Source organism: Chrysemys picta, chromosome 2, assembly GCF_011386835.1.
Source record: "Chrysemys picta bellii isolate R12L10 chromosome 2, ASM1138683v2, whole genome shotgun sequence".
In the NCBI taxonomy this organism is placed as follows: domain Eukaryota; kingdom Metazoa; phylum Chordata; order Testudines; family Emydidae; genus Chrysemys; species Chrysemys picta.
Genome location: NC_088792.1, coordinates 9,394,799 through 9,409,881, shown reverse-complemented (window position 1 = coordinate 9,409,881; position 15,083 = coordinate 9,394,799). Strand labels below are relative to the sequence as shown.

The window sequence follows — 15,083 nt, the reverse complement described above, 5'->3', positions numbered from 1 at the left end:
GAAGGGGGATAGGGATGGGCTGCATTGCATGGGGGGGAAGGGGGATAGGGATGGGGCTGCAGTGCAGGAGGAAGGCGGGGGCGCTGGGGCTGTATGGGGGGAGGGAAGGGGGATGGGGCTGCAGTGCAGGAGGAAGGCGGGGGCGCTGGGGCTGTATGGGGGGAGGGAAGGGGGATGGGGCTGCAGTGCAGGAGGAAGGCGGGGGCGCTGGGGCTGTATGGGGGGAGGGAAGGGGGATGGGGCTGCAGTGCAGGAGGAAGGCGGGGGCGCTGGGGCTGTATGGGGGGAGGGAAGGGGGATGGGGCTGCAGTGCAGGAGGAAGGCGGGGGCGCTGGGGCTGTATGGGGGGAGGGAAGGGGTACAGGGGGAGCGCTGGGGCTGTATGGGGGAAGGGAAGGGGGATAGGGATGGGGCTGCAGTGCAGGAGGAAGGCGGGGGCGCTGGGGCTGTACAGGGGACCTGGGAAGGAGGAACCGGGACCGACTCCCCTCAACTCACCCGCCGCTGCCACGCTGCACAGGCGCCGCCAACTCATGGGAGAAGCTGTGGCCGGCACCCCGCGCTGGGGAAGCCCCGCCCATAGGGAACCCCCCGCACACACGCGTCACCGCGCGCGACCCCGCCCCCTGCGTCTCCCACGTGAGAGAGGCGGCGCGCTCTTAGCCTCTAGAGTCTTAGCGTTGCTTAGCGGCGCCGGCGCCGCGTGATGACGTTGCAGGGTGGGTACGTAGGTAGGTGAAGGGCGGGAACAAGGCGGCGCGTGGCGGCTGCTGGGACCGGAGACCTCCCGCGAGCCCGGGCTTTAGTCACGTGAGTGGGAGTGAGCTCCCCGAAGGGTTAAACCATTGTGCCTTGAGAAGGGGCAGCCCGTGGGGCCGGACCACTGTGCGGAGCGGGGCGGCGGCTGTAAGGAGTGCGGCTGGGGCCGGGCCTTGCGGAGTGGAGGGCCCGCTCGTGGGGGGAGGGGCCGAGTGCCAGGCAGGCGGAGTGTGATGGCGGGAAGCTGGGCTACGGGCCAAACCTTCCTGGAGGGGCAGGTTGTGAGGCTGGGTCCTGGGGTGGGGGCGTGACAGCCGCGGGGCGGGTGGGGTGGGGTCCCCTGGGTGTGACGCAGAACCTCGTCCCCCCCCAGACCACAGCGCTCACCCCTGGGGTCCCCGGCCAGCGTCACCATGGGGTAAGGTCTGTGCTCCCCCTTGAGCCCCGTACCTCAGCCCCCTCTGTGCCCCACGGCCTGTCCCCCCCCCCCCAGCGCCCAGTACCTCAGCCCCCTCTGTGCCCCACGGCCTGTCCCCCCCCCCCCTGCGCCCAGTACCTCAGCCCCCTCTGTGCCCCACGGCCTGTCCCCCCCCCTCCCCCACGCCCAGTACCTCAGCCCCCTCTGTGCCCCACGGCCTGTCCCCCCCCCCCTGCGCCCAGTACCTCAGCCCCCTCTGTGCCCCACGGCCTGTTCCCCCCCTCCCCCGCGCCCAGTACCTCAGCCCCCTCTGTGCCCCACGGCCTGTTCTCCCCCTGCGCCCAGTACCTCAGCCCCCTCTGTGCCCCACGGCCTGTCCCCCCCCCCCCCCCTGCACCCAGTACCTCAGCCCTCTCTGTGCCCCACGGCCTGTTCTCCCCCCTCCCCCGCGCCCAGTACCTCAGCCCCCTCTGTGCCCCACGGCCTGTCCCCCCCCTGCGCCCAGTACCTCAGCCCCCTCTGTGCCCCACGGCCTGTCCCCCCCCTGCGCCCAGTACCTCAGCCCCCTCTGTGCCCCACGGCCTGTCCCCCCCCTGCGCCCAGTACCTCAGCCCCCTCTGTGCCCCACGGCCTGTCCTCTCCCCCCCCCCCCCCCTGCGCCCCGTACCTCAGCCCCTCTGTGCCACACGGCCTGTCGTCCCGTCCCCCCCCGCCCCCGCGCCCAGTACCTCAGCCCCCTCTGTGCCCCACGGCCTGTCGTCCCGTCCCCCCCCCCCCAGCGCCCAGTACCTCAGCCCCCTCTGTGCCCCACGGCCTGTTCTCCCCCCCCGCGCCCAGTACCGCAGCCTCCTCTGTGCCCCACGGCCTATTCTCCCCCAGCGCCCAGTACCTCAGCCCCCTCTGTGCCCCACGGCCTGTTCCCCCCCCTCCCCCGCGCCCAGTACCTCAGCCCCCTCTGTGCCCCACGGCCTGTTCCCCCCCTCCCCCGCGCCCAGTACCTCAGCCCCCTCTGTGCCCCACGGCCTGTTCTCCCCCCCCCCCCACGCCCAGTACCTTAGCCCCCTCTGTGCCCCATGACCTGCCCCCCCCTTATGCCCAGTACTTCAGCCTCCTCTGTGTCCCACGGTCTGTGTCTCCCCCCCCCCCCCCCCCTGCGCCCAGTACCTCAGCCCCCTCTGTGCCCCACGGCCTGTTCCTCCCCCTCCCCCGCGCCCAGTACCTCAGCCCCCTCTGTGCCCCATGACCTGCCCCCCCTTATGCCCAGTACTTCAGCCTCCTCTGTGTCCCCCCCCCCCCTGCGCCCAGTACCTTAGCCCCCTCTGTGTCCCACGGTCTGTGTCCCCCCCCCCCCCCCCTTGCGCCCAGTACCTCAGCGCCCAGTACCTCAGCCCCCTCTGTGCCCCACGGCCTGTCCTCTTCCCCCCCCCGCGCCCCGTACCTCAGCCCCTCTGTGCCACACGGCCTGTCCCCCCCCCCCCCGCGCCCAGTACCTCAGCCCCCCTCTGTGCCCCACGGCCTGTCGTCCCCCCCCCCCAGCGCCCAGTACCTCAGCCCCATCTGTGCCCCACGGCCTGTTCTCCCCCCCCCCCCCCCGCGCCCAGTACCGCAGCCCCCTCTGTGCCCCACGGCCTATTCTCCCCCAGCGCCCAGTACCTCAGCCCCCTCTGTGCCCCACGGCCTGTCGTCCCCCCCCCCAGCGCCCAGTACCTCAGCCCCCTCTGTGCCCCACGGCCTGTCTCCCCCCCCCCCCCCCCCCCCTGCGCCCAGTACCTCAGCCTCCTCTGCCCCACGGCCTGTTCCCCCCCTCCCCCGCGCCCAGTACCTCAGCCCCCTCTGTGCCCCACGGCCTGTTCCCCCCCCTCCCCCGCGCCCAGTACCTCAGCCCCCTCTGTGCCCCATGACCTGCCCCCCCTTATGCCCAGTACTTCAGCCTCCTCTGTGTTCCCCCCCCCCCCCCCTGCGCCCAGTACCTTAGCCCCCTCTGTGTCCCACGGTCTGTGTCCCCCCCCCACCCTTGCGCCCAGTACCTCAGCGCCCAGTACCTCAGCCCCCTCTGTGCTCCATGGTCTGTCTGCCTCCCTCATCCCCCCCGCTCCCTCATCCCCCCGCTACCTCACCCCCTATGCCACAGGGCCCTATGCCCTTTGCACCTATTACTTCAACCCGCTTCAGCATGCAGCTACCTCAGCCCACCCTGTGGTCCATGGCTTGCCCACCCTTTGTGCTTGGCTACCTCAGCCTCCTCTATGCCCCATGGCCTGCCCCTCCCCCCCCACACACACATCCCAGGACTCTATGACCCCCATGCCTGCTACTTCATTCAGCTCCCTCTGGACCCATGGCTTTGCACCCCCTGCACTTGCTGCCTTAGCTCTCTCTGTGCACCATAGTCCTGCTACCTCCATGACCCTGGCCCTATTGCCCCCATGTTCCCTGGTGACCTGCCTCCCGCATCCCCTCTCCTGCCATGCCCCCTGGGGCACCTGTTATCCTCATGGCCCTCCCTCACATCTCTGTCACCCTGCTCTGGCTGCCCCTATAACTGCCTGTCACCCTGCTCTTGTCACTGCCTATTGCCCTGCTATACCAGCCTGCCAATCACTCTGTCCCTGCTTCGCCCCACTTCTTTTTCTCAGCCCTTGTAGGCTTTATTTTCCTAGTTTTCCACTGTTGGGATGCTTTAGGATCATACGAGTTCTAGTTAGAATACCTCAATCAATTAATCTGTCCTTGCAAATGCAAGATAAGATCTGATCTATCTTGTGCTGGGGGCTCCTAATTGGATAGGTGTTTGTACAACACCCTATTGTGATGGGACTTGATCGTGTTTGAAACCTTCAGGTATTGCCACAACACAAATAACACACAGTAATGTGTTTAGCATGTGTGTGCTTCATGCACAGCAGGGTCAGGGAAGGCAGGGGCAGGCTATAACTCCATTACATGGGAGCATTAGGGAGCTTTTAGAGTCAGACAAGTGGAAAAGCTATTTCAGTCTTAAGTTGTTGCGTGTGAGCTTAGTCATGACCCTGCTACACAGACTAGTTATGGAAGGTTATAGGAAGGAGGCTCCTACCCAGAGATCCCAGCTTGCAATATGGCCAGGTTTTGGTTAATTTGTGTCTAAAATTCGCACAGCACCCTCGATACTGTAACCAGAATGGCTAAAAGATTTTATATGTGGAAAATATTGGGCCAAATTCATTCCTGGTGTCACCCCATTAAAGAGTTCAACCAGGGACAAATTTGGCCCACTGTAGTAAAAGGGGAAAAATAACTTCTTCCTATGTGAGGGTCGATATCAATGTATGAGATGTTTGGGGCCACACTGCAGCCTACCCTATGCATTCAGGGGTGTAGCCAGCTGTCTGAAATGTGTGCTGGCTCTACTGCTCCCCTCCTGTGATTACACCTGTAACCCCACATGACAGACCTGATGTTGTACAACAGGATCATCACTAACCCTGTAGGTGCAGTTAGACTGAAATATGGAGCAGGTGTTAACCCTTGGGATACTGAAGAGTACATGTTTTGGGTACCTCTACTTTTCCCCTCACCAGGCACGCGATTCCCTCCACCACCAATGATCCCTCCCTGCCAAAGCAATTTCTTCCTGCCGTTCATTCTCTCCTCTCAGCTGCCATTATTGCGTTGCCACACAGAGCTCTGAGCTCTGTACTGGTTCTTGGCGTATGGGAGGAGTTGTGAACCACCATCATAGCAGGAGAGCAGGGTCAGAGGAGGAGAGGGAGATTTTTGAGAGCAGAGAGGCAGAGCCAGGTGGGTTTCTCCATTGCAGAGTCCCAAGGTGACCCATCTGTCAGCCATTAGAAAACAGCTCTTCTCCTTTGGTGCAGCAACTCCAGTGGCTTCTAGAAATTAGCCAGTTTCCAGATGACGTGTGTTTGGAAATTAGCTTATTTTCCTAAGGCTTAATAATAAAATCTGATGAAGAATTAAGTGAACTTGCTAATTGCTATGAGAAATGTTGCTACAGAAAATTAAATGTCATACATTGGATATCTGCCTTATCTTCTGTTTCTGCTTTAATGAAAGTTGCACCATTGTTACCTGGAAAGATCAAAGAATGCAGAGCACAGATTGGCTTGATTTGAGCAGCCATACGCTATAATTTTGCAGAGAAAGAAGGTGAAATCATCAGTTCTCAGAATCTTCCTTTACACTAACTTTTTATTTTAAAGCACTTTCCAAAATGCTAATGAGGTACCTCAGAATTGCAAGTTTTTTTTTTTTAAAATGGGCAGTTTCAGAAGAGATTTGATTAAAGTAGCAAGAAAAGGCTGCTTTGCTTGATCCGTCTCTTTTCGGTCCATTTGGTCATTAGGTTACCTACAAAGAGAAGAACGTGTATGGTGCAGAGCTGTGGTGTAACAGGTGGATCACTTACCTTGAAGAACTTTATGGAATAGTTTCATGCAGCGGTTAAATCCAGTATTGCAGACAAAGCCCTTGTTGAACTAGTTCCTTGGACTTTTGTGGTTCTACCTAAGAGCGGGATGGCAGCAGTAAGCAGGACTCTGGGGTAAGCTTCACATATCAAATACTGTGACTTGGCTAAAGGGCTGGCTGATGTTGGTCATGGTGTGTTAATTTTGATGGAATAAATGGGCAATCTGGCATTCTCTTCAGTGGGAGTTGACAGCACTCACCTCCTTGCAATAGGTAGTCAGTACCTCAAAAGATCAGACCCTTTATGACTAAGAATAAAGTTTGTAGTTATTCTCGTTACGACAGGGATCTGATCCTGTAGCCCTCATTGCCCAGATTGCCCCAGTGAAGTCCGTCACTGTGACACCCTGTACCCCATGTTCACCATTTTGTTATATTTTGTACAAAGTATGCCTTGTGAGGTATCATTTGAAAACTCCTAATCCGCTGAATATTAGTATCACGTAGAAATGTTACTCCTGGAGGAATTCTGTGAGATTGCGCAATGCAGAATTTTGCAGAAATTAATGTTTTTTGCACAGAATTTCCTTTCCCCCACAGAAGTGGATTGCAGTGCTGCTGGCCGCCACTATAGGCCACTGGATCTGGCAGAGCTCAGCTTGCACATAGAAGACACTGGGCCAGGGGAGAGAGTAGAGCAGGGGAGGGCAAACTACGGCCCACGGGCTGGATCCAGCCCCTTGGGGCTTTGGATCTGGCCCGTGGCACCACTGGCACCATATCCCTGCGGCCCCTGGGCAGGGGGGCTGAGGGCTCCATGCGTTGCCCTTGCTCCAGGCACTGCCCCCTGCAGCTCCCATTGGCCGGGAATGGGGAACTGCAGCCAATGGGAGCTTCGGGGGAGGTACCTGGAGGCGCGGCAAGGGCAGTGCACGCAGAGGGCCCCCAGGGGCCGCAGCGCTTCCGGGAGCGGTGCAGGTAGCCTGCCCTGGCCCCGGTGCACGCCGCTGCCACCCCAGTGCCGCTTGAGGTAAGCGGCGCCGGGCCGGAACCAGAACCCCTCCTGTACTCCACCCCCCCCCAACACCCTGCCCTAAGCCCCCTGCTTGCACCTTGCACCCCTCCTCTGCTCCAATCCCTTGCCCTGAGCCCCTTCCTGCACACCGCACCCCCTCCCACATGACGCACTCCCTCTTGTACCCCAACCCTCTGCCACGGCCCTGCATACAATTTTCCCGCACAGATGTGGCCCTCAGCCCAAAAAGTTTGCCCACCCCTGGAGTAGAGAGTTCCTAGCAGTTGTAGTTCCCTATACGCCCTGAGGGAAGGAGATAGTGGCACGCAGGAAACTCCACACAAGCCTGGCTGGAACCCAGCAACAGGCTGTTTCTCTTTCTGGATCCCTGGGCAGTAGGGGGGTGGGTGTGGTTGGTGGGGCCACGGCTAGGCTCTGGAGTGGAGGGGATGTGGGTATCTGGGCTAGGGAGGCCCCCATGGCTGGGCTCTGGGGGAGGGATTCAGGTATATTGGCTGGAAGAGCACCGTGGCTGGACTCGGGAAGGGTTGTGGGTTCTGTGGAGTGGGAGAGGAACTAGGTTGTCATAGGGTTTTTTTTAACTCCTGGGGGAATTTTTGTGTGTCTGTATTGTTACAGACATACCTGTTGACAGGTATTTTAAAATAAATTACCAAAATAATTGAAAGTGGTGTGATTATGTAGTGTTGTTTTGACAAATAAAATTTGCCGAATTTTAAAATGTTATATGCAGAATTTTTAATTTTTTGGCACAGAATTCCCCCAGGAATGTGTGTAACAACACTGCATGTAAAATTGAGATTTTATTATATGATTGTTACTGAAACTTGTAGTTCTTGGTAACACCCACAAACCAATTTCTCAGAGACACATCAGCAAAGGGCTAAAGAGCCATTACCGGCTCAATCAGACCTTCTCCAGCAGGGCGGGAGTTGTAAACAAGAAATTTACAATTCATCTGAAGGGCAGTTTGGAGCTCATGTAGGCAATGGAACTGCCTGACCCCATGACCCAGCAAGGGATTGGGGTATAGGAAGGGATGAAAAATATCCATAGCCATTTTTCTCCTCCTTCCATCTCTCTGCTCATGACAATGATGAGTCTCAAAGAACTGAAGAAAGGTGGGGAGTGGTCCCATGCTGGAAAGGGATGCAGCCTGTGAAATGTATTCCAGCTCAGGCTATTAGCCTTGGTAAAATTTGGGAATTAGCTTGTAGTTTTATCTTTTTTTATTTCTTTTGTAACCAATCCTGAGTTATACTCAATTATACTTCTCATCACTTAAAATCTGTCTTTCTCTAGATAAACTTGTTTGTTTTATTGATTTATCTAAACTGTGTGTTTTGGTTGAAGTGCTTGAGAATCTTAGGTCAACAAGCCTAGTGCATATTCATTACCCATTGTTGGAATGAAGCCTATCTATCTATGAGCTTATACTGTCCGGGGGAGGGTCTTGAACAGCATAAGATGCACGTTTCTGGGGAGCAAGGTTGGGGCTGAGGGGTATGCATGGGGTCCTCCTGTATGTAATTCATGGATGGCTGGGCACAGCATTCATGTATTCAGCTGGGAGTGACTTTGCATGCTGGTGGCTGTGAGTGAGGAGAGCCTGGAGGGGCTGCTGTTCGTCAGCAAAACAGTGTAAAAGGCATGCCAGGCTGGAGAGCTAAGGGGACACAGCACTCCAGATGGCACTCTGGGGAATGTCATAGTGGTATCGTTCACTTGAATTAAGAGTTCCAGGACCAATGCAACCAGATCTCATGTGCCTCTATTGTGTCCCCTCATGCTCCTCTTCTCTCTAAACTAAAAAGTCTGATCTTTACACTGCCTCTTAATGAGGAAGATTTTCCATGGCTCTAACCATTTTCCTTGCCTGTCTGTACCCTCCTACTTTTGCTGTTCACACGATTTCCACTTTGCTTTTCAGTGAAGATTGGTGATCCAGGGCCCTGTGAACTCTAGTCACATGATAGAAATTAGCCTAGTGCAATGGTTCCCAAACTGGGGGGTTCTTGGGGGGGAAAAAATTCCCTAATGGTGGACAGAGCTGTCCCTAAGGACCCCGGACAGCACAGGGCCAGCAGCCTGGAGCCCCTGGACTTCCAAGAGCTACGCAGATCAAAGCAAGCACATCTATCACACTGAGGAGATTTAAACTCCAAGACTCCTTATAAGAAATGGAAAGGAAGGTGGATATTTTTTGCTGTTTTTAAAATTAAATAGGCAGCTAGTGTTTGTGATGGGTTGGATCACCGAAATTCCCTTGGGAGCTGCCACCTGATGTGCAAAGACTACCTCTGCTCCTGTTTTCCCTGCCAGCTCAGGACTCCAGCACCCTGTCTTGCTGAGCCAGACACTCCCGTCTGCTTTAACACAGACCCAGGGTCTGAATCACTTGCCCCAAAGCTGCAAGTTTACCTGAAAACCGCTTACAGAAATGTGTTTGTCTCTAGCATCAGATGCCCAACTCCCAATGGGGTCTAAACCCAGATAAATCTGTTTTACCCTGTATAAAGCTTATGCAGGGCAAACTCATAAATTGTTCGCCCTCTATAACACTGATAGAGAGATATGCACAGCTGTTTGCTCCCCCAGGTATTAATACATACTCTGAGTAAATTACTAAATAAAAAGTGATTTTATTAAATACAGACAGTAGGATTTAAGTGGTTCCAAGTAGTAACAGACAGAACAAAGTAAGTCACCAAGCAAAATAAAATAAAATGCGCAAATTTATGTCTAATCAAACTAAATACAGATAATCTCACCCTCAGAGATGTTTCAGTAAGTTTTTCTCAGACTGGACACCTTCCAGGCCTGGAACCAATTCTTTCCCCTGGTATAGCTCTTGTTGCAGCTCAGGTGATAGCTAGGGGATTCTTCATGATGTCTCCTCTCTCCCCTTTGTTCTCTTCCACCCCTTTATATATCTTTCGCATAAGGCGGGAACCCTTTGTCCCTCTGGGTTTCCACCCTCCCTACCCCCCCGGAAAAGCACCAGGTTAAAGATGGATTTCAGTTCAGGTGACATGATCACATGTCACTGCAAGACTTCATTACTCACTTGCCAGCACACACATATACAGGAAGACTCACAGGTAAACACAGCCATCTGCAGACAATGGGAGTCATCAAGATTCCAAACCATCATTAATGGCCCACACTTTACATAATTACAATAGGCCCTCAGAGTTATATTTTATATTTCTAGTTTTAGATACAAGAGTGGTACATTTATACAAATCAGATGATCACACTCAGTAGATTATAAGCTTTGTAATGATACCTTACAAGAGACCTTTTGCATGAAGCATATCCCAGTTATGTTATATTCACTTTTTACCATATTTTTCTAAAACTATCCCAGTTACATTATATTCACTTATCATGTTTTTATAAAACCATATAGACTGCATAACGTCAGTGTTGTTTTTAAAATTATTATGAAGAACGAGTTTAAGCTTTGTTGTAATGTGCGTTGTTTTCCTGGACTGCTCAAGACCTGAATGCTTATGTAGGAGGAACGCTGAGTTAGCTTCTTAAATACCTTCATGCTGTTTCATATCTGATACTCCTTGATGAAACATAGGAGCCTTGTCTTATAACAGGCTTATTCAAAGTGATACAAGCTACGGAAGTAAAATCTTGGAAGAGTGTTGCCGTTTTCATAATGTAATAAAAATAGTGTAATTATAAATAATAATAATAGTGTGTAATAAACATGTCATAAAAACAAATTTTATATTTCCAAGATCACTGCTTTTATGATTTATACTCAGGTAAAGGAGAAAATCCCTGGGAATATTCATTTTTAGGAGGGGGTTTGCGAGACTTGACATTTTAGTGAAAGGGGTTCCCAGGTTGTTAAAGTTTGGGAACCACTGGCCTAGTGCAATCCGTCCTGGAGGCCTGTCATCAACAAATGACTTATTTATTTGAAGGAAGAAAAACTGATCATTAAAATGTCAGGCTGTACTACAGGACCAAGGATTTGCAGATGAGATCTGTCCGATTGTGGGATATGAAACAGGGGCTTGGTCTGTTCATCTGTGCACAGAACTCCTGAGTTCTAATCCTCCCAAGCCACTTAAATACTGTGTAGTTCAATTTCCTTGATTGTTGTTTTTCCCCATTAAACATTTGCCTTCTTTTGAAAAATGCCTTACATCCTGTGTAAAATTGTAGTATAAGCAAAAAGTATTGTTGTTGCTAATATGATTACTTAATATTTGTAAAACACTTTGAAGGTAAATGTTATGTAAATGCTCATCATCATTAATATTACCAGGGTTGTGGTGGAAGCTTCTTTGCTTGGGACATTTAAAAGTAGCCTGGGTGGAGGACTATAAATTTCTTCCAGCTCTAGTCCATGTTCTTGGACATGGTGTCATGTATAAGGCCCTACCAGTTTCACAGCTGTGAAAAACATGTCACAGACCACAAAATAAACCCTTCCCTGTGAAATCTGATCTACCCGTGTTGCTGGGAGTGCCCCAGCTGGGAGCTCCTAGCTGCTAGTCTGGGCTGAGCTGGGGAGGGACAGGACTTGTCCTTCCCCTGCACGGCCGCTCTTGGTGGGGAGATCAGACCTGCCTGCAGAGGTAGCACAGAAGTGAGGGTGGTACACCCTCACTTCTGCACTACAGCAGCCCCGGAGCTGAGCTCGGGGCTTCCACCCCTCAGGCTGCCTGGGCGTGGGGCTTCTGCCCCCAACGGCTCCTGGAGTGCCCATGCGTTTATCCACCATTGGCTGGGGCTAGCAGCTAGGAGCCCCCGGCAGGGCACTCCCAGCAGCACAGGGAGATCAGATTCACCTCCAACTCTGGGAGCCTCTTTCCCTGCTGCAGGAAGCTCCAGGGCTGCTGCCCGGCTGTGAAGGCATCACAGAAGTGAAGGTGGCAATCCCCTGGCCCCCCTACAACAGCAACTCTCCCCCCTGCACCCCACGATCATCTTTTGGGTCGGGAACCCCATGGTTAAAATACCTTGAAATTTCAGATCTAAACAGCTGAAATAGTGAAACTGACAGATTTTAAAACCCTCTGGCTGTGAAATTGACCAAAATGGACCATGAATTTGGTAAGACCGTAGTCATGTATGTTAGTCAGGGCTGGCTCCAGGCACCAGCGCAGGAAGCAGGTGCTTGGGGTGGCCAATGGAAAGGGGCGGCACATCCAGGTCTTTGGCGGCGGGTCCCTCAGTCCCTCTCAGAGGGAAAGACTGGCCGCCAAATTGCTGCCGAAGAATGAAGCGGCACGGTAGAGCAGCCGCTGATCGCGGCTTTATCTTTTTTATTTATTTTTTTTCTCTTCGCCGCTTGGGGCGGCAAAAAAGCTGGAGCTGGCCCTGATGTTAGTCTACTGAACTTGACTACCTTTTTCTCTGCCTGCCTGTGGAATGGAGGGGAAGAATAACTAACCCTGGCCTGTTTGAATTCCCTTTAGTTTGTTGCGTCAGGATGCAATGCACAGGTTACTACCCATTGCTTGCCATCTGCATACATCCCTCAGCCAATATAACTCCAACAGGACGTCCATCGCCCGCATTCAGAGGCAGACATACGGCAGGTCCTACCCAGTGCTCTTGGTCAGGCCTGATGGATCTACTATTCACATCCGCTATAAGGAGCCAAGGCGGATACTTACAGTAAGAAATATTGAGCAAAATCTATTTTTTAATAGAATTGCTGGGATGGAGGTTGTATTGAGTATTGCACAAATAGATATGAGTATTGCACAATATTGCATAATGAGAAGGATGGAGTTACAACTTCCTCTGAAGCATCCTGTATCAGTCACTGATGCACACGTAGGATTTGCCATATTGGATCAAATCATTGGTGGTCAGGATATTAGACTGGATGGACCACTTTGATGCTGTAGAGAAAGGTGATAAACTTCCAAATGCGCTTGTCCATTTGTCCGGGGGCAGAGTTGTCTCCATATCCTGAAACACGAGGTTCAATTAACTTCCTCCAAGGAGGTAGAGCCTCCAGTATTTTTAATGGTCATCTCTTCAACAGGACATCAGGCTAGGCGGATCATTAGATACCGTTGGGGTGGCTGTTCCAGTGTTCCTACATCATAAATACTTTGTAAAGCTGTAGAAGTAGTACTAATTAGCAATCACATTGGATTTTTGGAAAGTTGTGTTCAGCTCTATCCCAATTTCTTCCTAGTTTGCTTCCCCAGCCGCCTCCACCCTGAGAGTGCCAAGTTACATTCATTAATCCCTGCTTGTTGAGGGCAGGCTGCATCTCCCTTTAGAGCCTGTTAACGTTGCCCCAGGTGGTGACCTGAATGATGAAGGGTGCTCCCTTCCCTTCAGATGGATTACTGAAGATGGAGGGGGCTAATCTTCAGAGTTTTTTATTTTCCCCTCACCCATTTATAAGAATATGGGGCTGAAATCTCCCCTACCCTAGAAATGTAATGAATGCCCTGTCTGTGTCCTGTGGGTGGTTACAGTTCAGAAGCCACCTCATGCTCCGGGCATTTTTCAGGCAACCCCTGCCCCCCTCCTTCCCGCTGATCTCCGCCTCCTCTGGCCAAAGACAGGTCTCTGAGATACAGGCCCTTTTGGGGGGGAATGTGGTGATTCCAGGAACCAAACCCCTTTACTCCTTGGAAAGTCACTTGAATACAAGAGCAGGTGGGTCAGAGTCTGGATGGTTCAGGGGATTAGTAATAGGATAAAATGCCTTTCACCTTTAGGTCACCAGCACAAAACAAGTCCCAAAACTAAGTCATTGCCATCTGATGGATCTTACATACAAGTTTACTGGGTCTTGGGTCAGCTCCCAGTGGGTAGGTGCCCACAGCACAAAACCCAACACCACCACCACAAATGGTTCTTATTGGCCTAGTACTGAATGAGTCCAATTGAATTATCATTGCATGCCTAGATGTGGTCCATCCAAGTCAGGGTTGATGCACCATGGCTGGTGGGGTGAGAAGTAGCCAGTGCTGTATCTCTAGTGTGGATAAGCACAGGACTACATTTCACAGAGCTGTTTGCCCAACACTTTTCTCCAGTAATAAATCCACTTAAAAATGCAATCTTCCTAATTGAAAAGAAATCCAATCCCTCCTCCCACTTATTCATTATTTTTTCAGATTATTTTGCACAGTGTTAATAACTGCTACCTCTACATACCACAGTACTTTTCCCATTGCCCAGTCAACCCCTGTTGGAAGGTTAGATGCTTGTGTTCTGATGACCTTTCACTACTGCATCATACAGCCTCGGGATAACAGATGAATGCAGAATAACTTCTGAATCTGCCCCCAAACCAGTGAAACCCCAGCAATCAGTAAGAGAATTGTAATTAATAAAATGATTCCCATTTGATTAACCTCTATTGGGATTTTTATTTTGCAGCAAACTCCTCTCCTTTTGAACACTGAGGTATTTGAATAAGATGCCTTTGACTGATTATTAATTTTTGTTCCCCTCCACAGATGCCTGTAGACATTAACACTCTTTCCGAGGCCGAAAGAAGAGCGAGGTTACGGAAACGCGATTCCAGGAGGCTTAAGAGCAAACAGGAGGAAGTGTTGGATGATTTTAATTTGGACGATTACAGAAAATTTTGGAAGAAGAAATGAATTTGTTCTGAGGATCTGTGGAAGTGTAAAGGGAAGATTTGGCAACCCGGGCCTGCAGAGAAGGAGACTAACTTACTGTTATAAGGAGAAAGTTCGTAGCTGAGTAAAGATTTTCTTTCTCTTCTGTGCACCTGTTTCATTTTGTATGTATGTGTTATTTAGTGTTGGTGAAAGCTACTGGATTGATAGTCCTGGAGACTGAAGGCTCTGTTTATCCACTACTCAGATACAGTATGGGCACTGGCATGCAAGATCCTCCAGTCCGACTCATCAAAAATACCTAAACTGTGATCATCTCATGGTCTAGATAATACTTAGTCCTGTCATGAGTGCAGGGGACTGGACTAGATGACATCTCGAGGTCTCTTCCAGTCCTATGTTTGTATGAACATATAAACGTCCGTACTGGGTCAGACCAAAGGTCCATCTAGCCCAGTATCTGGTCTTCCAATAGTGGCCAATGCCAGGTGCCCCAGAGGGAATGAACAGAACAGGTAATCATCAAGTGATCCATTCCTTATCACCCACTCTGAGCCCCTGGCAAATAGAGGCTTTGCATTTATCAATATTGAATTTCATCTGCCATTTTTCTTGCCCAGTCGCCCAGTTTTGAGAGATCCTTTTGTAGCTCTTTGTAGTCTGCCTGGGATCTAACTATCTTGAGTAGTTTTGTATCATCTGCAAATTTTGCCACCTCACTGTTTACCCCTTTTTCCAGATCATTTATGAATGTTGAATATTCCCAGTACAGACCCCTGGGGGACACTAGTATTTACCTCTCTCCATTCTGAAAACTGACCCTTTATTCCTACCCTTTGTTTCCTGTCTTTTAACCAGTTACCAATTCGTG

General features: G+C 51.9%; 2 protein-coding genes across 10 annotated transcripts in view; one reads left to right on the top strand and one right to left on the bottom strand.

The window, feature by feature from the left end:
• The window catches only part of GUK1 (guanylate kinase 1), a 53,363-nt gene extending 52,758 nt beyond the window's left edge, over window positions 1-605 (bottom strand). The window contains exon 1 of one of the 2 annotated variants that reach the window (XR_010598180.1): window positions 499-605. Coding sequence is in view for 1 of the 2 variants with exons in the window: in XM_065582580.1 (XP_065438652.1) it covers window positions 499-535 (37 nt within the window). In the remaining variant the exon portion in view is untranslated. The remainder of the gene's footprint in view (window positions 1-498) is intronic. The other variant, XM_065582580.1, reaches the window with a different exon arrangement.
• A 9-nt stretch (window positions 606-614) lies between these two features.
• Window positions 615-14,361, top strand: MRPL55 (mitochondrial ribosomal protein L55). Of its 8 annotated transcripts, none has more exons than XM_065582588.1 (4): window positions 615-731; window positions 5,523-5,720; window positions 12,071-12,272; window positions 14,087-14,361. In XM_065582588.1, exons 2-4 carry the CDS (start codon window positions 5,695-5,697, stop codon window positions 14,231-14,233), a joined length of 375 nt encoding a protein of 124 aa, XP_065438660.1. In that variant the 5' UTR covers window positions 615-731; window positions 5,523-5,694; the 3' UTR covers window positions 14,234-14,361. The 8 variants fall into 8 exon arrangements, with proteins under 8 accessions (XP_065438660.1, XP_065438656.1, XP_065438662.1 ...); XM_065582584.1 differs by having other exon boundaries at window positions 659-810; XM_065582590.1 differs by having other exon boundaries at window positions 700-719.
• The last annotated feature ends 722 nt before the right edge of the window (window positions 14,362-15,083 follow it).